General features: G+C 47.8%; 1 protein-coding gene across 1 annotated transcript in view; it reads right to left on the bottom strand.

Moving 5' to 3' along the window:
* ABCA5 (ATP binding cassette subfamily A member 5) overlaps positions 1–27,434 on the bottom strand; it is an 84,995-nt gene that overhangs the window by 20,708 nt on the left and 36,853 nt on the right. Inside the window, exons 11-20 of the mRNA XM_075279253.1 lie at positions 24,342–24,510; positions 23,632–23,690; positions 22,664–22,774; positions 20,203–20,378; positions 19,947–20,066; positions 17,302–17,440; positions 2,253–2,343; positions 2,027–2,166; positions 597–716; positions 144–342 (exon numbers count right to left, since the gene is read on the bottom strand). Of these exons, the coding sequence (XP_075135354.1) occupies positions 144–342; positions 597–716; positions 2,027–2,166; positions 2,253–2,343; positions 17,302–17,440; positions 19,947–20,066; positions 20,203–20,378; positions 22,664–22,774; positions 23,632–23,690; positions 24,342–24,510 (1,324 nt within the window). The remainder of the gene's footprint in view (positions 1–143; positions 343–596; positions 717–2,026; positions 2,167–2,252; positions 2,344–17,301; positions 17,441–19,946; positions 20,067–20,202; positions 20,379–22,663; positions 22,775–23,631; positions 23,691–24,341; positions 24,511–27,434) is intronic.

Here is a 27,434-nt window from a genome sequence, read left to right as displayed (position 1 = left end):
AGGCCCTGGGAAAATAAGACAACCTTACAGAGCGAATACAGTGGTGAGAGTATTGAGAAAAGGAATGAGCCATATGAAACCCACATATCCTTCCTCGGACACCCAACACGTCACAATGTGATATATACGGTGCAGGTACTCACACGTATCGAACGGACTTGGTCTCTCGAAACAGATTACGGAAGTGTAGCTTGGCTACTGTGGTGACCTGCTGCCTCCATAACGCCTTGCCGCTGACCGTGCAGGGATGAGACTCGGGCATGGTCAGTAAACCTTGATCAATCTCCTCTGTGGATTTCCACTTGCCATCGTCTTCTATTTTTTGCATGAAAATGTTGTGATCTGTGAAATGCAGAAGAGCCACAAACACATCGCTGCAGATCGGGCAGTCTATGGTAAAATCCCTGTCTGACTGTAGTTATAACTCTATGGCAGGCCTGGGAGCTTGGAGGAGGTTCCCAGCTATTATAGCAACTGAACAACTCCTGCAATCTCGCCACGCTTGAGTCATTCACGGGGAACCCCGAAAATGAATCCAATTAATGGCTCAGCCCTAGAGGGCAATAAACAAGGTTACAGCAACCCCCCATCATTACCTGACTGATCACCCTCAGTGTCCAATTCCAGTTTGAAGAAGACGTCCTCCAACGTGGTTATAGAAACCCCGTAAGTCGTGACCCCTAAACTGCAGTCATTGTCCAGCGCAGAAAATAATCCTGACGCACGAGAGAAGGTAGGTTGTTATTTGGTTAAAATGAATAGCAACATATTCACAAAGCTCTCCATCTCCCCTGAGCGGCCACTTTATTAGAGACCCCTGCCCTGTCGTAACTTGAGCTCCCCTGTATGAGCCTTAGACCCTGCAGTGCAGCATAAAATCAGGGCACAAGTTTTCTGGGAATCCACATTAGAATGAGAATATCAAGTGATGTGACTGGCAAGGGCTGGGATTTCTGCAAACGTTGTGGGGTTATCTCATGATCCGTATTTGCAGCTCAGTCCTGAGTCAGATGAATGGTGCAGAGATGCAATGCCAAGACAATGAGTTATGGACTGTGGATCCAAGCTATCATCTAACCAGTTTGACTTTGGGCCACTCCCAAGTGCACTGTCTAAGTAGCCACCCCAGTTTTCACCCTTTAACCCCAGTCCGGGATTCTGGACTCCATTGTGGAGAGATTACTAGGTCGCTACCGCTCCCAGTGGTCCTGGTGTAAGTGGCCTTAGGCCAGAGAGATGCCGGTGCAGAGCAATAAGGGCTAAGTCACAATAGTGAGGTCTGTAAGTAGTGGCAAGCGTGCAAGGTCATAAATAGGTAAAAGGTCAGGATGAAGGTCAGAGACAGGCTGTGGTCATACACAGGAGGTTAGAAGAACCAGGTCACTACACAGCAAACTGGGTCTATGCACAGAGAATAGTCAGGATACAGTAATGGAATACCTTTGCAGGAACTAGCATGCTAGGAACCGACATTGCTCAAGCACCTGGCCAGGGACTGAGGAGTTGTACATAGTTAGAGATTGTCAGGGACAGACTGGGAGCCAATTAATTAGTGTAAGAACTGTTCCTTTAAGAATGCAAGAAGGTCAGCATGTGCATCCTAATGCACAAAGGAGAAGGAGAGGGAAGGAGGAGGAAAGAGCCACGGCTAAGAGAGGTGTCAACAACTGGAAGAGACAGAGCGCATTGGCTATACACATCAACCAGGCGGCAGAGACCACCTGAATGTGCTCCTGGGGTTAGAGCAGGGGTAGGGAATGTACGGCTTTCCAGCTGTTGCAAAATTACAACTCCCAGCATGCATACTTGCTCTGCTGTTCTTGGAACTCCCATGGCAGTGAATGGAGCATGATGGGAGTTGTAGTTTCACAGCAGCTGGAGAGCCGAAGGTTCCCTATCCCTGGGTTAGAGGCAAGCATCAGGTTTCGACCTCCACCAATCTGATATTGATGAGCTATCCTATAGACAGGACACCCATATCACACACCTACCATACACCTGCATACTGCTATAAATGGCGTGATACCTGGGAATATGTCCACGTCTTTGAGTGGTAAGGAAAAGATAAGGGAGCTCTCCGTCTGCAGCAGTAGAGTTGCCCTGGGGATGTGCTGTGAGATCAGCGATGAAATGGCTTCCACATTACTCGAGGCTTTTATGTCCATGCTGAGGAGACAAAGATTCAGGGTAAGAGTCACTGAGACAAAATATCACGAAAAAAGACTTAAGTAACAACACAGAATCTTACATACCTTAAGCGGTAGCCGACACCCCACTTGCTTTTTAGGAAGAGCGAGGAGCCGACACATTTCAGGGTTCCCTGCGATATCACGGCCTTTCGGTCTGAAGTGGGGAAAAGGCAGGGATCGTGAGAACGTAACGTACATGGGGGGGTTGGGAATGTTCACTTGGAGGAATTTGGTGCCGATTCTGAGGTCGAATCTGTCTAGCACCCAAGATGTCATGTTCAATGGGAGATGTAGTTCCCCAAGAGCTGCAAACCACATCTGTATAAAGCCATGCCACATCTGGAGGAGGCTGCAGAACTACGAATAGTCGCGCGGGGGTCTATTACTTATTGCTTGGCGCTCGCCTCCCTCTGACGGCCGCACGTGAAGAGGAAATAATATGTTTGGCTCCTTTTCCCGGGACGTGAATTAGTAGCGGGATAATAATGGAGATGTACGTGGGAGCAGAGGAACCATCAGTGAGCTACGGTAAATTAACAAGGCAATTATAGAGGGGGCGGCGATAATATACGGTGTAATAGTGCGGATACTGATGGCGGGGGATGGATGATTATATAACAGTCACAACGTATCAGACCTTCAGTTATAGAATGTGCAAATATGTAGGAGCCCTTCACAACATGAGGGGATTATATGGAGCTATGGAGGTGGGTGTGCAGACTTCTACAGAGTGAAGGATAGACTGCGAGTGACTGATAACAGAAAACAAGGGCAGCCATACTCCTCGCTTCCTCAATGCAGGACAGTAGCTCCCTTTTCCCTCCAGGATGGCGTCACAGACTCTGGTTTCGATGCAACACTACGGTCTGTGACTCGCCAAAGCTGGTGTCGGTAACGTCATCCTGCAACATGGATCAGTAAGGAGAATGGAGAGGCGAGTACGGTTGCATTTGTTTTACCGCCAGGGAAGTTATACTGTGTCTGTATAACCAATTTAAGAATATTTTCATTCACTGACAGCTTGCAGATAAAATTGCAGAGGCAGGACATTCATGGCGGGCTCTTTTACTGTCCCCTGACTCACATCTTACTCTCCATATACAGTGGTGCAGCTATTGGGGTTGCAGAGGAGACTTGGGGCCTATGAGCCTGTATATGGATATCTACACAGATGGACAGTGCTATTGTATGTGCAGGCTCGGGTACACTCTGAAGCCCTGTACCCGTTTCCTACTCCACTAGGGCACTCCTGAAATTTCTGCAGAAAGTGGTCGACCCCTTTATCCTACAGTCATACAACGAGAGAGTAATTTCTTGTCTTTACAGACCGTACATGTCAGCAGGATACGCCGTATCATCTCCAATAGGAAATCATTATAGCTAACATTTATAGCTCCATGTAGCCAATAGGTGGCGACATCCTCAAAAATATTTCATGTGTTTTTTTGTCCAGTATTTTTATTTCTCTCTTATATAGGGCCATCATATTCTGCAGACATTGTAAGTCAGGGGTCACAATCCTATCAGTATGTCTGTGGGAGACTCACTTGGCTTGACTAAATCCCAAAACTCCAGCGTTGCAAGGCTACAATGCTAACCACCGAGCGGCCAATTGGGTCTCTGGTCTTGCCAAATGATATCTGGGGCCCGAGGTCAGACAGAACACATACTGAGGACCTGTGTAGTTACAATTCTCCCTCTAGATCACACCATTCCTGAGCAATCACTGCACGTAGTTTTGGTGCCAGATATCCTAACTATACTCTCTAATGTCAAGAGGTTGGTGTAAGATGGCAACGGCGCTCCATACCCTACCGATGGCACACTTTTTCCCGTCCTTGTGGATAGTGGACCTACCTCTTTGCAATAGGTTTAATAGACAGATGGCACAACACAGAATGCTAAGAAAACACAATCCCGAGTTCTAGTATATTATAGGGGATTAGATTATCATCTGACAGGTCTGTGTTCTAGTCTGCAAAGTATATTGACATGTGGTGAGACATAGAAAGCAGGTTAGAGATGATGTGTAAGTGATACTAATGATCAGCGGTAATTGGAGCGGGCTGGCTGACGGGGATATAAGAGGTGTAACGAGGACATAGTCAGAGGGAATTGGAGCCAACAGCATGATGGATGTGGTGCAGAGGCAGCAACCCCTGACGACACCAGACCCTGTATAAAGCAATCCTATATAACTATCAGTCCACATTATAACATAGAAGCAGGTGCGTGCCGATGGAACTCCGCCTACTTGTGGCCACTAAGTAAACACCTGTATGACCGTGTGATTGTCAGCGGATACATGTATTAGCACCCTTACTGCACCCCTGTATTAGCACCCTTACTGCACCCATGTATTAGCGCCCTTACTAGTTTGCGGCCATGCATTTATTCACGGCCGCAAACTAATGCGGCACATACGATCCCTGCTCCCATTGAAATCAATGGGAGCGTGTACGGCCCGCAAAGGGTCTCGCGGCGTAATGTGCCACATCACGCGGCATGTAACTCCGTGTGAACTCCCCCTTACTGCTCCCCTGTATTAGCACCCTTACTGCTCGCCTGTATTAGCACCCTTACTGCTCCCCTGTATTAGCACCCTTACTGCACTCCTGTATTAGCACCCTTACTGCTCCCCTGTATTAGCACCCTTACTGCTCGCCTGTATTAGCACCCTTACTGCTCCCCTGTATTAGCACCCTTACTGCTCCCCTGTATTAGCACCCTTACTGCTCCCCTGTATTAGCACCCTTACTGCTCCCCTGTATTAGCACCCTTACTGCTCCCCTGTATTAGCACCCTTACTGCTCCCCTGTATTAGCACCCTTACTGCACTCCTGTATTAGCACCCTTACTGCTCCCCTGTATTAGTACCCTTACTGCTTCCCTGTATTAGCACCCTTACTGCACCCCTGTATTAGTAACCTTACTGCTCCCCTGTATTAGCACCCTTACTGCACTCCTGTATTAGCACCCTTACTGCTCCCCTGTATTAGTACCCTTACTGCTCCCCTGTATTAGCACCCTTACTGCTCCCCTGTACTAACACCCTTACTGCACTCCTGTATTAGCACCCTTACTGCTCCCCTGTATTAGCACCCTTACTGCTCCCCTGTATTAGCACCCTTACTGCTCCCCTGTATTAGCACCCTTACTGCACCCCTGTATTAGCACCCTTACTGCACTTCTGTATTAGTACCCTTACTGCTCCCCTGTATTAGCACCCTTACTGCTCCCCTGTATTAGCACCCTTACTGCACCCCTGTATTAGCACCCTTACTGCACCCCTGTATTAGCACCCTTACTGCTCCCCTGTATTAGCACCCTTACTGCTCCCCTGTATTAGCACCCTTACTGCACTCCTGTATTAGCACCCTTACTGCTCCCCTGTATTAGTACCCTTACTGCTCCCCTGTACTAGCACCCTTACTGCTCCCCTGTATTAGCACCCTTACTGCTCCCCTGTATTAGCACCCTTACTGCTCCCCTGTATTAGCACCCTTACTGCTCCCCTGTATTAGCACCCTTACTGCTCCCCTGTATTAGCACCCTTACTGCTCCCCTGTATTAGCACCCTTACTGCTCCCCTGTATTAGCACCCTTACTGCACCCCTGTATTAGTACCCTTACTGCTCCCCTGTATTAGCACCCTTACTGCTCCCCTGTATTAGTACCCTTACTGCACCCCTGTATTAGCACCCTTACTGCTCCCCTGTATTAGCACCCTTACTGCTCCCCTGTATTAGCACCCTTACTGCTCCCCTGTATTAGTACCCTTACTGCACCCCTGTATTAGCACCCTTACTGCTCCCCTGTATTAGCACCCTTACTGCTCCCCTGTATTAGCACCCTTACTGCTCCCCTGTATTAGCACCCTTACTGCACCCCTGTATTAGCACCCTTACTGCACCCCTGTATTAGCACCCTTACTGCTCCCCTGTACTAACACCCTTACTGCTCCCCTGTATTAGTACCCTTACTGCTCCCCTGTATTAGCACCCTTACTGCTCCCCTGTATTAGTACCCTTACTGCTCCCCTGTATTAGTACCCTTACTGCACCCCTGTATTAGCACCCTTACTGCTCCCCTGTATTAGCACCCTTACTGCTCCCCTGTATTAGCACCCTTACTGCTCCCCTGTATTAGTACCCTTACTGCTCCCCTGTATTAGCACCCTTACTGCACCCCTGTATTAGCACCCTTACTGCACCCCTGTATTAGCACCCTTACTGCACCCCTGTATTAGCACCCTTACTGCTCCCCTGTACTAACACCCTTACTGCTCCCCTGTATTAGTACCCTTACTGCTCCCCTGTATTAGCACCCTTACTGCTCCCCTGTATTAGCACCCTTACTGCTCCCCTGTATTAGTACCCTTACTGCTCCCCTGTATTAGCACCCTTACTGCACTCCTGTATTAGCACCCTTACTGCTCCCCTGTATTAGTACCCTTACTGCTCCCCTGTATTAGTACCCTTACTGCTCCCCTGTATTAGTACCCTTACTGCTCCCCTGTATTAGCACCCTTACTGCTCCCCTGTATTAGTACCCTTACTGCACCCCTGTATTAGCACCCTTACTGCTCCCCTGTATTAGCACCCTTACTGCTCCCCTGTATTAGCACCCTTACTGCTCCCCTGTATTAGTACCCTTACTGCTCCCCTGTATTAGCACCCTTACTGCACCCCTGTATTAGCACCCTTACTGCACCCCTGTATTAGCACCCTTACTGCTCCCCTGTACTAACACCCTTACTGCTCCCCTGTATTAGTACCCTTACTGCTCCCCTGTATTAGCACCCTTACTGCTCCCCTGTATTAGTACCCTTACTGCTCCCCTGTATTAGCACCCTTACTGCACTCCTGTATTAGCACCCTTACTGCTCCCCTGTATTAGCACCCTTACTGCTCCCCTGTATTAGCACCCTTACTGCTCCCCTGTATTAGCACCCTTACTGCTCCCCTGTATTAGCACCCTTACTGCTCCCCTGTATTAGTACCCTTACTGCACCCCTGTATTAGCACCCTTACTGCTCCCCTGTATTAGTAACCTTACTGCACTCCTGTATTAGCACCCTTACTGCTCCCCTGTATTAGCACCCTTACTGCTCCCCTGTACTAACACCCTTACTGCACTCCTGTATTAGCACCCTTACTGCACTCCTGTATTAGCACCCTTACTGCACCCCTGTATTAGCACCCTTACTGCTCCCCTGTATTAGCACCCTTACTGCTCCCCTGTATTAGCACCCTTACTGCTCCCCTGTATTAGCACCCTTACTGCTCCCCTGTATTAGCACCCTTACTGCTCCCCTGTATTAGCACCCTTACTGCACTCCTGTATTAGCACCCTTACTGCTCCCCTGTATTAGCACCCTTACTGCACCCCTGTATTAGCACCCTTACTGCACCCCTGTATTAGTAACCTTACTGCACTTCTGTATTGGCACCCTTACTGCTCCCCTGTATTAGCACCCTTACTGCTCCCCTGTACTAGCACCCTTACTGCTCCCCTGTATTAGCACCCTTACTGCTCCCCTGTATTAGCACCCTTACTGCTCCCCTGTATTAGCACCCTTACTGCTCCCCTGTATTAGCACCCTTACTGCTCCCCTGTATTAGCACCCTTACTGCACTCCTGTATTAGCACCCTTACTGCTCCCCTGTATTAGCACCCTTACTGCACTCCTGTATTAGCACCCTTACTGCTCCCCTGTACTAGCACCCTTACTGCTCCCCTGTATTAGCACCCTTACTGCTCCCCTGTATTAGCACCCTTACTGCTCCCCTGTATTAGCACCCTTACTGCTCCCCTGTATTAGCACCCTTACTGCTCCCCTGTATTAGCACCCTTACTGCTCCCCTGTATTAGCACCCTTACTGCTCCCCTGTACTAGCACCCTTACTGCTCCCCTGTATTAGCACCCTTACTGCTCCCCTGTATTAGCACCCTTACTGCTCCCCTGTATTAGCACCCTTACTGCACCCCTGTATTAGTAACCTTACTGCACCCCTGTATTAGCACCCTTACTGCACTCCTGTATTAGCACCCTTACTGCTCCCCTGTATTAGCACCCTTACTGCTCCCCTGTATTAGCACCCTTACTGCACCCATGTATTAGCGCCCTTACTAGTTTGCGGCCATGCATTTATTCACGGCCGCAAACTAATGCGGCACATACGATCCCTGCTCCCATTGAAATCAATGGGAGCGTGTACGGCCCGCAAAGGGTCTCGCGGCGTAATGTGCCACATCACGCGGCATGTAACTCCGTGTGAACTCCCCCTTACTGCTCCCCTGTATTAGCACCCTTACTGCTCGCCTGTATTAGCACCCTTACTGCTCCCCTGTATTAGCACCCTTACTGCACTCCTGTATTAGCACCCTTACTGCTCCCCTGTATTAGCACCCTTACTGCTCGCCTGTATTAGCACCCTTACTGCTCCCCTGTATTAGCACCCTTACTGCTCCCCTGTATTAGCACCCTTACTGCTCCCCTGTATTAGCACCCTTACTGCTCCCCTGTATTAGCACCCTTACTGCTCCCCTGTATTAGCACCCTTACTGCTCCCCTGTATTAGCACCCTTACTGCACTCCTGTATTAGCACCCTTACTGCTCCCCTGTATTAGTACCCTTACTGCTTCCCTGTATTAGCACCCTTACTGCACCCCTGTATTAGTAACCTTACTGCTCCCCTGTATTAGCACCCTTACTGCACTCCTGTATTAGCACCCTTACTGCTCCCCTGTATTAGTACCCTTACTGCTCCCCTGTATTAGCACCCTTACTGCTCCCCTGTACTAACACCCTTACTGCACTCCTGTATTAGCACCCTTACTGCTCCCCTGTATTAGCACCCTTACTGCTCCCCTGTATTAGCACCCTTACTGCTCCCCTGTATTAGCACCCTTACTGCACCCCTGTATTAGCACCCTTACTGCACTCCTGTATTAGTACCCTTACTGCTCCCCTGTATTAGCACCCTTACTGCTCCCCTGTATTAGCACCCTTACTGCACCCCTGTATTAGCACCCTTACTGCACCCCTGTATTAGCACCCTTACTGCTCCCCTGTATTAGCACCCTTACTGCTCCCCTGTATTAGCACCCTTACTGCACTCCTGTATTAGCACCCTTACTGCTCCCCTGTATTAGTACCCTTACTGCTCCCCTGTACTAGCACCCTTACTGCTCCCCTGTATTAGCACCCTTACTGCTCCCCTGTATTAGCACCCTTACTGCTCCCCTGTATTAGCACCCTTACTGCTCCCCTGTATTAGCACCCTTACTGCTCCCCTGTATTAGCACCCTTACTGCTCCCCTGTATTAGCACCCTTACTGCTCCCCTGTATTAGCACCCTTACTGCACCCCTGTATTAGTACCCTTACTGCTCCCCTGTATTAGCACCCTTACTGCTCCCCTGTATTAGTACCCTTACTGCACCCCTGTATTAGCACCCTTACTGCTCCCCTGTATTAGCACCCTTACTGCTCCCCTGTATTAGCACCCTTACTGCTCCCCTGTATTAGTACCCTTACTGCTCCCCTGTATTAGCACCCTTACTGCACCCCTGTATTAGCACCCTTACTGCACCCCTGTATTAGCACCCTTACTGCTCCCCTGTACTAACACCCTTACTGCTCCCCTGTATTAGTACCCTTACTGCTCCCCTGTATTAGCACCCTTACTGCTCCCCTGTATTAGTACCCTTACTGCTCCCCTGTATTAGCACCCTTACTGCACTCCTGTATTAGCACCCTTACTGCTCCCCTGTATTAGCACCCTTACTGCTCCCCTGTATTAGCACCCTTACTGCTCCCCTGTATTAGCACCCTTACTGCTCCCCTGTATTAGCACCCTTACTGCTCCCCTGTATTAGTACCCTTACTGCACCCCTGTATTAGCACCCTTACTGCTCCCCTGTATTAGTAACCTTACTGCACTCCTGTATTAGCACCCTTACTGCTCCCCTGTATTAGCACCCTTACTGCTCCCCTGTATTAGCACCCTTACTGCTCCCCTGTATTAGTACCCTTACTGCTCCCCTGTACTAACACCCTTACTGCACTCCTGTATTAGCACCCTTACTGCACTCCTGTATTAGCACCCTTACTGCACCCCTGTATTAGCACCCTTACTGCTCCCCTGTATTAGCACCCTTACTGCTCCCCTGTATTAGCACCCTTACTGCTCCCCTGTATTAGCACCCTTACTGCTCCCCTGTATTAGCACCCTTACTGCTCCCCTGTATTAGCACCCTTACTGCACTCCTGTATTAGCACCCTTACTGCTCCCCTGTATTAGCACCCTTACTGCACCCCTGTATTAGCACCCTTACTGCACCCCTGTATTAGCACCCTTACTGCACCCCTGTATTAGTAACCTTACTGCACTTCTGTATTGGCACCCTTACTGCTCCCCTGTATTAGCACCCTTACTGCTCCCCTGTACTAGCACCCTTACTGCTCCCCTGTATTAGCACCCTTACTGCTCCCCTGTATTAGCACCCTTACTGCTCCCCTGTATTAGCACCCTTACTGCTCCCCTGTATTAGCACCCTTACTGCTCCCCTGTATTAGCACCCTTACTGCACTCCTGTATTAGCACCCTTACTGCTCCCCTGTATTAGCACCCTTACTGCACTCCTGTATTAGCACCCTTACTGCTCCCCTGTACTAGCACCCTTACTGCTCCCCTGTATTAGCACCCTTACTGCTCCCCTGTATTAGCACCCTTACTGCTCCCCTGTATTAGCACCCTTACTGCTCCCCTGTATTAGCACCCTTACTGCTCCCCTGTATTAGCACCCTTACTGCTCCCCTGTATTAGCACCCTTACTGCTCCCCTGTACTAGCACCCTTACTGCTCCCCTGTATTAGCACCCTTACTGCTCCCCTGTATTAGCACCCTTACTGCTCCCCTGTATTAGCACCCTTACTGCACCCCTGTATTAGTAACCTTACTGCACCCCTGTATTAGCACCCTTACTGCACTCCTGTATTAGCACCCTTACTGCTCCCCTGTATTAGCACCCTTACTGCTCCCCTGTATTAGCACCCTTACTGCACTCCTGTATTAGCACCCTTACTGCACTCCTGTATTAGCACCCTTACTGCTCCCCTGTATTAGCACCCTTACTGCTCCCCTGTATTAGCACCCTTACTGCACTCCTGTATTAGCACCCTTACTGCTCCCCTGTATTAGCACCCTTACTGCTCCCCTGTATTAGCACCCTTACTGCTCCCCTGTATTAGCACCCTTACTGCTCCCCTGTATTAGCACCCTTACTGCTCCCCTGTATTAGCACCCTTACTGCTCCCCTGTATTAGTACCCTTACTGCACCCCTGTATTAGCACCCTTACTGCTCCCCTGTATTAGTAACCTTACTGCACTCCTGTATTAGCACCCTTACTGCTCCCCTGTATTAGCACCCTTACTGCTCCCCTGTATTAGCACCCTTACTGCTCCCCTGTATTAGTACCCTTACTGCTCCCCTGTACTAACACCCTTACTGCACTCCTGTATTAGCACCCTTACTGCACTCCTGTATTAGCACCCTTACTGCACCCCTGTATTAGCACCCTTACTGCTCCCCTGTATTAGCACCCTTACTGCTCCCCTGTATTAGCACCCTTACTGCTCCCCTGTATTAGCACCCTTACTGCTCCCCTGTATTAGCACCCTTACTGCTCCCCTGTATTAGCACCCTTACTGCACTCCTGTATTAGCACCCTTACTGCTCCCCTGTATTAGCACCCTTACTGCACCCCTGTATTAGCACCCTTACTGCACCCCTGTATTAGTAACCTTACTGCACTTCTGTATTGGCACCCTTACTGCTCCCCTGTATTAGCACCCTTACTGCTCCCCTGTACTAGCACCCTTACTGCTCCCCTGTATTAGCACCCTTACTGCTCCCCTGTATTAGCACCCTTACTGCTCCCCTGTATTAGCACCCTTACTGCTCCCCTGTATTAGCACCCTTACTGCTCCCCTGTATTAGCACCCTTACTGCTCCCCTGTATTAGTACCCTTACTGCTTCCCTGTATTAGCACCCTTACTGCTCCCCTGTATTAGCACCCTTACTGCACTCCTGTATTAGCACCCTTACTGCTCCCCTGTATTAGCACCCTTACTGCACTCCTGTATTAGCACCCTTACTGCTCCCCTGTACTAGCACCCTTACTGCTCCCCTGTATTAGCACCCTTACTGCTCCCCTGTATTAGCACCCTTACTGCTCCCCTGTATTAGCACCCTTACTGCTCCCCTGTATTAGCACCCTTACTGCTCCCCTGTATTAGCACCCTTACTGCTCCCCTGTATTAGCACCCTTACTGCTCCCCTGTACTAGCACCCTTACTGCTCCCCTGTATTAGCACCCTTACTGCTCCCCTGTATTAGCACCCTTACTGCTCCCCTGTATTAGCACCCTTACTGCACCCCTGTATTAGTAACCTTACTGCACCCCTGTATTAGCACCCTTACTGCACTCCTGTATTAGCACCCTTACTGCTCCCCTGTATTAGCACCCTTACTGCTCCCCTGTATTAGCACCCTTACTGCACTCCTGTATTAGCACCCTTACTGCTCCCCTGTATTAGCACCCTTACTGCTCCCCTGTATTAGCACCCTTACTGCACTCCTGTATTAGCACCCTTACTGCTCCCCTGTATTAGCACCCTTACTGCTCCCCTGTATTAGCACCCTTACTGCACTCCTGTATTAGCACCCTTACTGCTCCCCTGTATTAGCACCCTTACTGCTCCCCTGTATTAGCACCCTTACTGCTCCCCTGTACTAGCACCCTTACTGCTCCCCTGTATTAGCACCCTTACTGCTCCCCTGTATTAGCACCCTTACTGCTCCCCTGTATTAGCACCCTTACTGCACCCCTGTATTAGCACCCTTACTGCTCCCCTGTATTAGCACCCTTACTGCACCCCTGTATTAGCACCATTACTGCTCCCCTGTATTAGCACCCTTACTGCACTCCTGTATTAGCACCCTTACTGCTCCCCTGTATTAGCACCCTTACTGCTCCCCTGTATTAGCACCCTTACTGCTCCCCTGTATTAGCACCCTTACTGCTCCCCTGTATTAGCACCCTTACTGCTCTCCTGTATTAGCACCCTTACTGCTCCCCTGTATTAGTAACCTTACTGCTCCCCTGTATTAGTACCCTTACTGCTCCCCTGTATTAGCACCCTTACTGCACTCCTGTATTAGCACCCTTACTGCTCCCCTGTACTAGCACCCTTACTGCTCCCCTGTACTAGCACCCTTACTGCTCCCCTGTATTAGTACCCTTACTGCTCCCCTGTATTAGCACCCTTACTGCTCCCCTGTACTAGCACCCTTACTGCTCCCCTGTACTAACACCCTTACTGCTCCCCTGTATTAGCACCCTTACTGCTCCCCTGTATTAGCACCCTTACTGCTCCCCTGTATTAGCACCCTTACTGCTCCCCTGTATTAGCACCCTTACTGCACCCCTGTATTAGCACCCTTACTGCACCCCTGTATTAGCACCCTTACTGCTCCCCTGTATTAGCACCCTTACTGCTCCCCTGTATTAGCACCCTTACTGCTCCCCTGTATTAGCACCCTTACTGCTCCCCTGTATTAGCACCCTTACTGCACCCCTGTATTAGCACCCTTACTGCACCCCTGTATTAGCACCCTTACTGCTCCCCTGTATTAGTACCCTTACTGCTCCCCTGTATTAGCACCCTTACTGCTCCCCTGTATTAGCACCCTTACTGCTCCCCTGTATTAGCACCCTTACTGCTCCCCTGTATTAGCACCCTTACTGCTCCCCTGTATTAGCACCCTTACTGCACCCCTGTATTAGCACCCTTACTGCTCCCCTGTATTAGCACCCTTACAGCTCCCCTGTATTAGTACCCTTACTGCTCCCCTGTATTAGCACCCTTACTGCTCCCCTGTATTAGTACCCTTACTGCTTCCCTGTATTAGCACCCTTACTGCTCCCCTGTATTAGTACCCTTACTGCACTCCTGTATTAGCACCCTTACTGCTCCCCTGTATTAGCACCCTTACTGCACTCCTGTATTAGCACCCTTACTGCTCCCCTGTACTAGCACCCTTACTGCTCCCCTGTACTAGCACCCTTACTGCTCCCCTGTACTAGCACCCTTACTGCTCCCCTGTATTAGTACCCTTACTGCTCCCCTGTATTAGCACCCTTACTGCTCCCCTGTACTAGCACCCTTACTGCTCCCCTGTACTAGCACCCTTACTGCTCCCCTGTACTAACACCCTTACTGCTCCCCTGTATTAGCACCCTTACTGCTCCCCTGTATTAGCACCCTTACTGCTCCCCTGTATTAGCACCCTTACTGCTCCCCTGTATTAGCACCCTTACTGCACCCCTGTATTAGCACCCTTACTGCACTCCTGTATTAGCACCCTTACTGCTCCCCTGTATTAGCACCCTTACTGCTCCCCTGTATTAGCACCCTTACTGCTCCCCTGTATTAGCACCCTTACTGCTCCCCTGTATTAGTACCCTTACTGCTCCCCTGTATTAGCACCCTTACTGCTCCCCTGTACTAACACCCTTACTGCTCCCCTGTATTAGCACCCTTACTGCTCCCCTGTATTAGCACCCTTACTGCTCCCCTGTACTAGCACCCTTACTGCTCCCCTGTATTAGTACCCTTACTGCTCCCCTGTATTAGCACCCTTACTGCACTCCTGTATTAGCACCCTTACTGCTCCCCTGTATTAGCACCCTTACTGCTCCCCTGTACTAGCACCCTTACTGCTCCCCTGTATTAGCACCCTTACTGCTCCCCTGTATTAGCACCCTTACTGCTCCCCTGTATTAGTACCCTTACTGCTCCCCTGTATTAGTACCCTTACTGCTCCCCTGTATTAGTACCCTTACTGCTTCCCTGTATTAGCACCCTTACTGCTCCCCTGTATTAGTACCCTTACTGCACTCCTGTATTAGCACCCTTACTGCTCCCCTGTATTAGCACCCTTACTGCTCCCCTGTATTAGCACCCTTACTGCACTCCTGTATTAGCACCCTTACTGCTCCCCTGTATTAGCACCCTTACTGCACTCCTGTATTAGCACCCTTACTGCTCCCCTGTATTAGCACCCTTACTGCTCTCCTGTATTAGCACCCTTACTGCACTCCTGTATTAGCACCCTTACTGCTCCCCTGTATTAGCACCCTTACTGCACTCCTGTATTAGCACCCTTACTGCTCCCCTGTACTAGCACCCTTACTGCTCCCCTGTACTAGCACCCTTACTGCTCCCCTGTACTAGCACCCTTACTGCTCCCCTGTATTAGTACCCTTACTGCTCCCCTGTATTAGCACCCTTACTGCTCCCCTGTACTAGCACCCTTACTGCTCCCCTGTACTAACACCCTTACTGCTCCCCTGTATTAGCACCCTTACTGCTCCCCTGTATTAGCACCCTTACTGCACTCCTGTATTAGCACCCTTACTGCTCCCCTGTACTAGCACCCTTACTGCTCCCCTGTATTAGCACCCTTACTGCTCCCCTGTACTAGCACACTTACTGCTCCCCTGTATTAGCACCCTTACTGCTCCCCTGTATTAGCACCCTTACTGCTCCCCTGTATTAGCTCCCTTACTGCACCCCTGTATTAGCACCCTTACTGCACCCCTGTATTAGCACCCTTACTGCTCCCCTGTATTAGCACCCTTACTGCACTCCTGTATTAGCACCCTTACTGCACCCCTGTATTAGCACCCTTACTGCACTCCTGTATTAGCACCCTTACTGCTCCCCTGTACTAGCACCCTTACTGCTCCCCTGTATTAGCACCCTTACTGCTCCCCTGTATTAGCACCCTTACTGCTCCCCTGTATTAGCACCCTTACTGCTCCCCTGTATTAGCACCCTTACTGCACTCCTGTATTAGCACCCTTACTGATCCCCTGTACTAGCACCCTTACTGCTCCCCTGTACTAGCACCCTTACTGCTCCCCTGTATTAGTACCCTTACTGCTCCCCTGTATTAGCACCCTTACTGCACCCCTGTATTAGCACCCTCAGGGGGAGTTCACACGGAGTTACGTGCCGCGTGATGTGGCACGTAGACGCTGTGGGACCCTTTGTGGGCCGTACACGCTCCCACTGATTTCAATGGGAGCGGGGATCGTATGCGCCGCGCTAGTTTGCGGCGTGCATTTATTCACGGCCGCAAACTAACGCAGCGCATACAATCCCCGCTCCCATTGAAATCAATGGGAGCGTGTACGGCCCGCAAAGGGTCCCGCGGCGTCTACGTGCCACATCACGCGGCACGTAACTCTGTGTGAACGCACCCTTACTGCACCCCTGTATTAGCACCCTTACTGCACCCCTGTATTTGCATCCTAAGGGAAGGTTCACATGGCAAGTGTGGAATGGAATTTGAATAAATCTCAAATTCATCTCCAAAACAGTCAGAATCTGCCTCTCATTCTTTTCAAGAGGTGAAATGAAAAAAAGAAGAGTCCTGCTCGATCTTGCTATGGTTTGCATGGCAGAATGACCACGGACACTGTGAGCTGTGAGACTTCATTAGCCCCATTTTGTAGCACTGTGTGCAAACCAGTGTTGAAAAGCCAAGGCAGGACTTTCCACCGAGGGGGTCAAATCGCCTGTTTTTGGAAGGGATTTTGAGGCAGAAGACTGCCTCAAAATCCTCTCCAAGTTCCACCATATGAATGTACCTTTATAATGGATTACTCAGAGCCAATAATCAGTTAAAGGGGTTAACAAAGAGCCAAACTTAATGACTTATCCTTAGGAAAGGTCCGACACCAGAGACACCAACCAATCATTTGTTCTGTACTCAATGTAGAGAGCCAGAGGCAGATGGCGCCGCTCCATATACTGTGGGGTGGTGGTCCGGGTGCAATAACATGGCACAACCACTGCACATTCTACAAAGTCACCTGCTTTTGACCGTACACTGTGTGACAACCCGTGTGTGCCATAGCGGCTATACTGGCTGCCATCCACGTTTCCTAGAAGATGATATATGGTGCTCAGAGTGGAGATATGTGTGCTATAATGGATTGTTAGTAAATATCTTGTATTACTATTGCCTACCTGCCAGGATATCGGCCTCCTCCATACAGTGAGTGCTGAATACAATCACACTGTTGGTTTTCCTCTTCTTCAGCACATTCCAGACGGTATAACGTGAGCACGAGTCCATGCCGGCAGTGGGCTCATCCAGGAGAAGCACCTGCAGGAAGCAGCAAAGGATCTCAGACACAATGGAAAGGATTGTCATGGAGCAAGCAAGTAATGTGAGCGACTGCTGCTTCTTACATCAATGATGTGTCCACAATAGAACAGGATGGGGCTTATATACCTCCGAGCAGAGAAGGAGAATCACTTTATTGTATTATTATATGAATGTGTATTATCACCAGCAACTTCATGGTTATGCTGGTTAACTGGGGAGCCGTAATATGCTTAATGAAATCTTATACTGGTCCTGAGTTATATCCTGTATTATACTCCAGAGCTGCGCTCACTATTCTGCTGGTACAGTCACTGTGTACATACATTACATTACTTATCCTGTATTATACTCCAGAGCTGCGCTCACTATTCTGCTGGTACAGTCACTGTGTACATACATTACATTACTTATCCTGTATTATACTCCAGAGCTGCGCTCACTATTCTGCTGGTGCAGTCACTGTGTACATACATTACATTACTTATCCTGTATTATACTCCAGAGCTGCGCTCACTATTCTGCTGGTACAGTCACTGTGTACATACATTACATTACTTATCCTGTATTATACTCCAGAGCTGCGCTCACTATTCTGCTGGTACAGTCACTGTGTACATACATTACATTACTTATCCTGTATTATACCCCAGAGCTGCGCTCACTATTCTGCTGGTACAGTCACTGTGTACATACATTACTTATCCTGTATTATACTCCAGAGCTGCATTCACTATTCTGCTGGTACAGTCACTGTGTACATACATTACATTACTTATCCTGTATTATACTCCAGAGCTGCGCTCACTATTCTGCTGGTGCAGTCATTGTGTACATACATTACATTACTTATCCTGTATTATACTCCAGAGCTGCGCTCACTATTCTGCTGGTACAGTCACTGTGTACATACATTACATTACTTATCCTGTATTATACTCCAGAGCTGCGCTCACTATTCTGCAGTCACTGTGTACATACATTACATTACTTATCCTGTATTATACTCCAGAGCTGCGCTCACTATTCTGCTGGTGCAGTCACTGTGTACATACATTACATTACTTATCCTGTATTATACCCCAGAGCTGCGCTCACTATTCTGCTGGTACAGTCACTGTGTACATACATTACTTATCCTGTATTATACTCCAGAGCTGCGCTCACTATTCTGCAGTCACTGTGTACATACATTACATTACTTATCCTGTATTATACTCCAGAGCTGCGCTCACTATTCTGCTGGTGCAGTCACTGTGTACATACATTACTTATCCTGTATTATACTCCAGAGCTGCGCTCACTATTCTGCAGTCACTGTGTACATACATTACATTACTTATCCTGTATTATACTCCAGAGCTGCGCTCACTATTCTGCAGTCACTGTGTACATACATTACATTACTTATCCTGTATTATACTCCAGAGCTGCGCTCACTATTCTGCTGGTGCAGTCACTGTGTACATACATTACATTACTTATCCTGTATTATATTCCAGAGCTGCACTCACTATTCTGCTGGTACAGTCACTGTGTACATACATTACATTACTTATCCTGTATTATACTCCAGAGCTGCACTCACTATTCTGCTGGTGCAGTCACTGTGTACATACATTACATTACTTATCCTGTATTATACTCCAGAGCTGCACTCACTATTCTGCTGGTACAGTCACTGTGTACATACATTACATTACTTATCCTGTATTATACTCCAGAGCTGCGCTCACTATTCTGCTGGTACAGTCACTGTGTACATACATTACATTACTTATCCTGTATTATACTCCAGAGCTGCGCTCACTATTCTGCAGTCACTGTGTACATACATTACATTACTTATCCTGTATTATACTCCAGAGCTGCGCTCACTATTCTGCAGTCACTGTGTACATACATTACATTACTTATCCTGTATTATACTCCAGAGCTGCGCTCACTATTCTGCAGTCACCGTGTACATACTTCTGCAGGCTTTACAGATTCCGGCATTCCCTACTTGCTCAGTGTTGCGCACAGTATGTTCTGTACAGTAATCTTTTATTACAATAAGACCCTGTCCCATTACACGACATGGTTAGCTCAGTGGCCATATCCCTTCCACTGAAGCCGCTGATTGGCCTTAGTGGTCACATGACCATAGAGGCCAATCAGCAGCCTTAGGATGTGACCATGCGGTGTGTCCCTCACTGAGGCTGGTGATTGGCCTCAGCTGACACCTGTTGGGGACTTCTGTCAGAAGACAACAACCAAATGGGAGGACTGGACCGCACTGGGAGATGGCAGAGCACTGGGGAGAGGTATGATTTTTGTTCACCTCTTACACAATCACGCTAATGTTACCGCAGTATTTGATGACCCGTTCACCTCCTAATGACCTTCCCTTTGGACCTGTCTACTATATTTTTTTGCTACTGATGGAAACAACTTGTGCTGTATCTGAAAAAAAAAGCTGAGAACTTTCCCTATAAGCCATGATGAAATAGTCCAGGCACATTACCTTGGGGTTACCCAAAATAGCAATAGCCACAGCCAGTTTCCTCCTCTGTCCTACGCTGAGCCTCTTGACTTGGTTGTGCTTTACGGCGTCCATATCCAGATCATGTAGCACCTTATTTATCTAGAAGATACAATAACAGCGAGTATTAGGACGTGTCGGACATCACACGGCAGCTCCATCCTCTGACTGAGACCACCTGGTAAGGTAAACTTTCTGAGATCTGATGACCGCGGTGCGGCGATAAGTTGGCCATTACCTCCTGTTCCTTGACGCTTTCGCTTATTCCCTTCAGAGAGGCGAAGATGGACAGATTCTCTTCCACGGTGAGCACATCGAAGTGAATATCGCACTGCTGACAGACTCCAATCACCTTCCTGATGTCCAGGATCTCATCTATGTCTGTCACCCTGTGACCGTAAATGGAAGCCACGCCTGCAAGATAAGAATGTAACAACGTCCTATGTAATAACAATGTAACATCATATGTAACACGACAAGGATTCATTCAGAGGTGACACAGAATAACCAGGCGAATACAGCAGCAAAATAGCCCAACAAGGCATGAAATTTGCATCTCATTTACTGCTTCACTTGTTTTCTTGGATTGAGAGATAGACTGAAAATAAAAATGAATATATTTGTAACCCCTTCCTACACCGCACATGTGGCATAGATGGATAGTGTGGAATCTGTGCCATCAAGGCTCTTAGCATGTCAGGCACCAATACTCTGGACTGTCGGGAGGGCAAGGTCAGACAAGGGGTGCGAGTCTGAGCTCTGACACTGGCTGTCTCTGAATCACACACCCCATACCTGACATCATCCTGCGGACAGTACATAGCCTAAATAGCACTTCAGGAACCAAATCTAACAGCACTGATTGCTCAGGAATGGTGGGGGCTAGAGAGAAAATTCCAACGGTGCTAGACTGGAGTTGGTGGAGGTGAAGAAAGGTGCTCATTACATGTCTGACTGGTGAGGGTTCATCAGATTGGGGGTCCCATGTGCCCTGTATAAATGGACAGCAGGTTCCGCCATCCCCTCTATAGGACTGCTGGATATACCACACATCTTCTCTTTGGCAGTTTAATAGAGAGGGCAGCATGTAATAGACCTGCACAACTATTTACACCTGGAACAAGAGACTCTCACTCTTATGGTCAGAGTGTGTCCCATTTGACACCCCCAACTTGGATCCTGGTCATTTAACCCCTCAGACGCCCCAGTCGGTACAGACTGCAGCATCTAAGTGTCAGGACAACATTGGAAGTGACATCATATGGGACACACAGGACTTAAGGGGAAGCAGAGGCGGCTGTGTGCAGGATTGGGGATTGGTAAGTAGAGCCGTGTCATGAGAAATTATCGAGTCAACCTCGTAAACATCACCTGGAAGTTTCACTCTGGCCGAACACATTCAAAACAAAATTTCTATATAGAGAAGTAATGCTATGTACCGATGTAAATAAAGCACATAGGGTGAGATAGAATACTTTCCACTCACAGCAGCAGCATACACACACACTAGGTAGCTCTCACTTTACCCCCTCTCCTCTCCATACACTTTAATGGACTTCATAACATTTGATGTCTTTGTGGGCTGATAATCCATTCTGGTCTTCCAGATTCAGCAGAGATTACAGAGTGAGTTTCAGTTTGTTATATTTACGTGTACTATTGAGTAATGCAAAGTTTGTTTAAAAGTTAGGGACCATGTAAAGGTTCGGGATCTGGGGCACTAAACCACCCAAACAGTGTCCCAAACAGCCCTGTCCTAAATCCATCCGTGACCACGTTTAACCCTTAAGTCCTATCAGGGTGTCTATCATACACCACTACCATAGACATCTCATTATGATAGACACCATGATAGGACTTAAGGGTTAAAGGGAAGCAGTCAGGGTGATTTTGGAGACTAAAACATCCTCAGGTCCAGGGGTTTAGTGTTTCAAATTGCCCTTTTGTAAAAACTTCCGTGCCCACACTAAAATACAAAACCATTATACTGGCTCTGCGGCTGCACTCCCTACAGCTAAGTCAGAGGATTAGACCTTGGCTTCAGTGTGCATGCGCAGGGCCTCAGGTGAATGCGCAGTGTAGCAGGGGTGTATGATCACTGTACAGTTGCCACAAACATGAGAGGTGAGACCAATGAGACTTATGTCTAGGTGAGTATAAAGGTTTGTTTGTGGGTGATAAAATGACCCTATAGGTTCCCTTTGACCATACTTACCTGGAGAGGGGCCCAGTAAGTCTCTCTGGCCTCACCCCTGGTCCTTCCGCTACCTGCACAGCTTTTCACTGAAGCCGAGGAAAGTAAACCTTGTCTTCACTGCACATGTATGAGGTCCGGCGCATGTGCACTGAAGTTTACTACTCCATCTTCAGTGAAGAGCTGTGCAGGTGCTGGGAGGACAGAAGCCGGGCAAGTATGAAGTCTCTTCTGCATCCCGGCCAGGGACCTGTGGGGGGGTTAGAGCCCCAAATAGCCCTGAAAGGTTCCCTATAACCCAGAAGAGAAGTGGAATGGAGGCTTGGCGAGCCTTTCTTTAATATAAACCACATTCTTAAAAGATATTCATGTGTACTAGAATGCGTGGGACGACAGATCTTATAATTGGACGCACACGGTTTGCAATATAGCGGCAGCACGCGGAGCCTCTTGTCTGCAGGGACACGGATACCGCATCATGCTGCATTGATCTTCAATGTCTCACCTTCTGATGGAGGGCAGAGTCCGCATAAAATATTCATCAGTGTTGTTTTCCCGGTGCCGCTGTGGCCCAGCAGAGCGGTTATCTGACCTTCATACATATCCAAGGTTAGCCCTGGTGGTAGACACAAGTATTAGTGGAACATTCCAGACTTGTACACATTTCTCTCGTGTCTCAGTGCTATGCTGCTCCAGAAAGAGATCTAGAAAACCTTATGACAATATAATGAAAGGGCTTGTGCCATGATTGATCCAAAGTCTCCCTAAAGCCTCCTTGTGAATAGAATGCGAGTGCACTCGTGTCACCAGCGGGCCATTTACTTCCATTCACAATTCCATTGACTTCAGGGGAACTTTTGGTCCTCCAGATCAGGAGGACCCGGCGATCAGACACTTACCCCCAGCCCTATGAATAGGGAAAAAGTGGCACAACTCCTTTAATGGGGTCGCCACTTTCTGGTAACATTTCCTAACATGCTACATTGTATAACATAAGTATACATTTACTTATCCCTTACCCTTTCGGCTCCTGTTGCCCATGGATGGGAATCAATATCAGACAATTGTGGGTCCAGCACCCGACACCCACTGGTCAGCTGTTTGCAGAGGCCTATTCACTACTTACCAGGAATGACGCCACACATGGTGTAGTGGCTGTGCTCGGTATTGCATCTGAATAGGTAAGGCTCACAAGTCATACAACTAATGAGCGGATTGGTTGGTTCCGAGTGTCAGATCCCCAGCAATAGCAAATGCAAGATCTAACCCACGGACAGGTCATCAATATTGTAGTCAACATGTGACAATAATGACATCAGACACGTGACACAAGGTCGCAATCTGCCGCATGTTAGGAAATTTCACCAATAAGTGCTCAACATTTTAGATTCTCCATCGCTTTTGCAGATCTCCGCTTGCTGTCAGTGAAGCTGTAAAAGAACATGTCCTGCTTACGGAGCAGCCGGGTCTCACCTTGTAAGGCTTCTACTTGTTGGTTTTCCTTCTTGAAAGATTTGTGGATATTTTTAATTCTGGGGAAAGATAAAGGAAAGCCGATTAGATGAGATGTCAGTAGAGACAGACGTGACAGTGACAGCAGGTGGGAACAATGAGGGGATTTACTGACACAGCTACACCACTATTCTGGAGCACCTTACGGGAAGAGCCATGTTCTGTACATTGTTACTTCTGTGCCCCCCATAGACCAAAGCAGGCCCGGGCAAGGACACCGCACTCCATGAAGTCATACCCACTTAATAATTCTGCTGCATCTTGTGCCAGAGGGGAGTTAAGAATTAATAAATTCACCCCAATGTCCCCAGTAAAAACTTGCAGGGATCTCTCATAGCCAGTGAATGGGACTGAGCTGGGATAGCAATTCTAAGCACAGCCACTATACAATGTACGGCGCTGTGCTTGGCACTGAAGAGGTTAATGTGCTCACCTGAAGGCTGCAGTCCCTACAACCAGCTGATCTGTGGGGGGCTTGGGTTTTTACATATTGATGACCTATCCTAAGGAGAGCTCCAAGGATCACCCTTTTAAGTCCCCCCTAAACATAGGGGAAGTGTTATAGGAATTCTGTATATACATTCTCTCTTCTAGTCAGAATCCTGATAAATCTGCAGTGTGTGTATGCGGCCTAATAGATGAGGACAAGACAATCTCTGCTCAGTACATACCTGATGGCTTCCTTCCCGTGGAGCCCCAAGGCCACCGGCTCTAGAATGTCACTCAGGTCTGTGTTTGTGCTGAAAAAGCTCTCGCTCAGCACGCCGTAATTTCTCCTTTTCTTTGACCAGTAGGACGGCTTCAGGAAGAAAAGCGGCTGCCGCTTCAGTCCGTACTCACCTGTATATAAAGTATAAGATACCGTGTGACATCTGACAACTATACACAAACCCCCCACACACACATGCGTCAAAGTATACACAACACATTATACTAAGGAAGAGAATATACAGCCTTGTGGAATGTATGTACACGGTGACTGTATCAGCAGAATAGTGAGCGCAGCTCTGGGGTATAATACAGGATAAGGAATGTAAAGTATGTACACAGTGACTGCACCAGCAGAATAGTGAGCGCAGCTCTGGAGTATAATACAGGATAAGTAATGTAATGTATGTACACAGTGACTGTACCAGCAGAATAGTGAGCGCAGCTCTGGAGTATAATACAGGATAAGTAATGTAATGTATGTACACAGTGACTGCACCAGCAGAATAGTGAGCGCAGCTCTGGAGTATAATACAGGATAAGTAATGTAATGTATGTACACAGTGACTGCACCAGCAGAATAGTGAGCGCAGCTCTGGAGTATAATACAGGATAAGTAATGTAATGTATGTACACAGTGACTGTACCAGCAGAATAGTGAGCGCAGCTCTGGAGTATAATACAGGATAAGTAATGTAATGTATGTACACAGTGACTGCACCAGCAGAATAGTGAGCGCAGCTCTGGAGTATAATACAGGATAAGTAATGTAATGTATGTACACAGTGACTGTAGCAGCAGAATAGTGAGCGCAGCTCTGGGGTATAATACAGGATAAGGAATGTAATGTATGTACACAGTGACTGTACGAGCAGAATAGTGAGCGCAGCTCTGGAGTATAATACAGGATAAGTAATGTAATGTATGTACACAGTGACTGCACCAGCAGAATAGTGAGCGCAGCTCTGGAGTATAATACAGGATAAGTAATGTAATGTATGTACACAGTGACTGTACCAGCAGAATAGTGAGCGCAGCTCTGGAGTATAATACAGGATAAGTAATGCAATGTATGTACACAGTGACTGCACCAGCAGAATAGTGAGCGCAGCTCTGGAGTATAATACAGGATAAGTAATGCAATGTATGTACACAGTGACTGCACCAGCAGAATAGTGAGTGCAGCTCTGGAGTATAATACAGGATAAGTAATGTAATGTATGTACACAGTGACTGCACCAGCAGAATAGTGAGCGCAGCTCTGGAGTATAATACAGGATAAGTAATGTAATGTATGTACACAGTGACTGTACCAGCCGAATAGTGAGCGCAGCTCTGGAGTATAATACAGGATAAGTAATGTAATGTATGTACACAGTGACTGTACCAGCAGAATAGTGAGTGCAGCCCCTGAGTATAATACAGGATAAGTAATGTAATGTATGTACACAGTGACTGTACCAGCAGAATAGTGAGCGCAGCTCTGGAGTATAATACAGGATAAGTAATGTAATGTATGTACACAGTGACTGTACGAGCAGAATAGTGAGTGCAGCTCTGGAGTATAATACAGGATAAGTAATGTAATGTATGTACACAGTGACTGTACCAGCAGAATAGTGAGTGCAGCTCTGGAGTATAATACAGGATAAGTAATGTAATGTATGTACACAGTGACTGTACCAGCAGAATAGTGAGCGCAGCTCTGGAGTATAATACAGGATAAGTAATGTAATGTATGTACACAGTGACTGCACCAGCAGAATAGTGAGCGCAGCTCTGGAGTATAATACAGGATAAGTAATGTAATGTATGTACACAGTGACTGTACCAGCCGAATAGTGAGCGCAGCTCTGGAGTATAATACAGGATAAGTAATGTAATGTATGTACACAGTGACTGTACCAGCAGAATAGTGAGTGCAGCCCCTGAGTATAATACAGGATAAGTAATGTAATGTATGTACACAGTGACTGTACCAGCAGAATAGTGAGCGCAGCTCTGGAGTATAATACAGGATAAGTAATGTAATGTATGTACACAGTGACTGTACCAGCAGAATAGTGAGCGCAGCTCTGGAGTATAATACAGGATAAGAAATGTAATGTATGTACACAGTGACTGCACCAGCAGAATAGTGAGCGCAGCTCTGGAGTATAATACAGGATAAGAAATGTAATGTATGTACACAGTGACTGCACCAGCAGAATAGTGAGAGCAGCTCTGGAGTATAATACAGGATAAGTAATGTAATGTATGTACACAGTGACTGCACCAGCAGAATAGTGAGCGCAGCTCTGGAGTATAATACAGGATAAGTAATGTAATGTATGTACACACTGACTGTACCAGAAGAATAGTGAACGCAGCTCTGGAGTATAATACAGGATAAGTAATGTAATGTATGTACACAGTGACTGCACCAGCAGAATAGTGAGCGCAGCTCTGGAGTATAATACAGGATAAGTAATGTAATGTATGTACACAGTGACTGTACCAGCAGAATAGTGAGTGCAGCTCTGGAGTATAATACAGGATAAGTAATGTAATGTATGTACACAGTGACTGCACCAGCAGAATAGTGAGCGCAGCTCTGGAGTATAATACAGGATAAGTAATGTAATGTATGTACACAGTGACTGTACCAGCAGAATAGTGAGCGCAGCTCTGGAGTATAATACAGGATAAGTAATGTAATGTATGTACACAGTGACTGTACCAGCAGAATAGTGAGCGCAGCTCTGGAGTATAATACAGGATAAGTAATGTAATGTATGTACACAGTGACTGTACCAGCCAAATAGTGAGCGCAGCTCTGGAGTATAATACAGGATAAGTAATGTAATGTATGTACACAGTGACTGTACCAGCAGAATAGTGAGCGCAGCTCTGGAGTATAATACAGGATAAGTAATGTAATGTATGTACACAGTGACTGCACCAGCAGAATAGTGAGCGCAGCTCTCTAGTATAATACAGGATAAGTAATGTAATGTATGTACACAGTGACTGTACCAGCAGAATAGTGAGCGCAGCTCTGGAGTATAATACAGGAT

The sequence above is a fragment of the Leptodactylus fuscus genome, chromosome 6, assembly GCF_031893055.1.
Source record: "Leptodactylus fuscus isolate aLepFus1 chromosome 6, aLepFus1.hap2, whole genome shotgun sequence".
Classification (NCBI taxonomy): Eukaryota; Metazoa; Chordata; class Amphibia; order Anura; family Leptodactylidae; genus Leptodactylus; species Leptodactylus fuscus.
The sequence above is the reverse complement of the archived record's forward strand: the minus strand, read 5'-3'. Positions and strand labels throughout refer to the sequence as shown.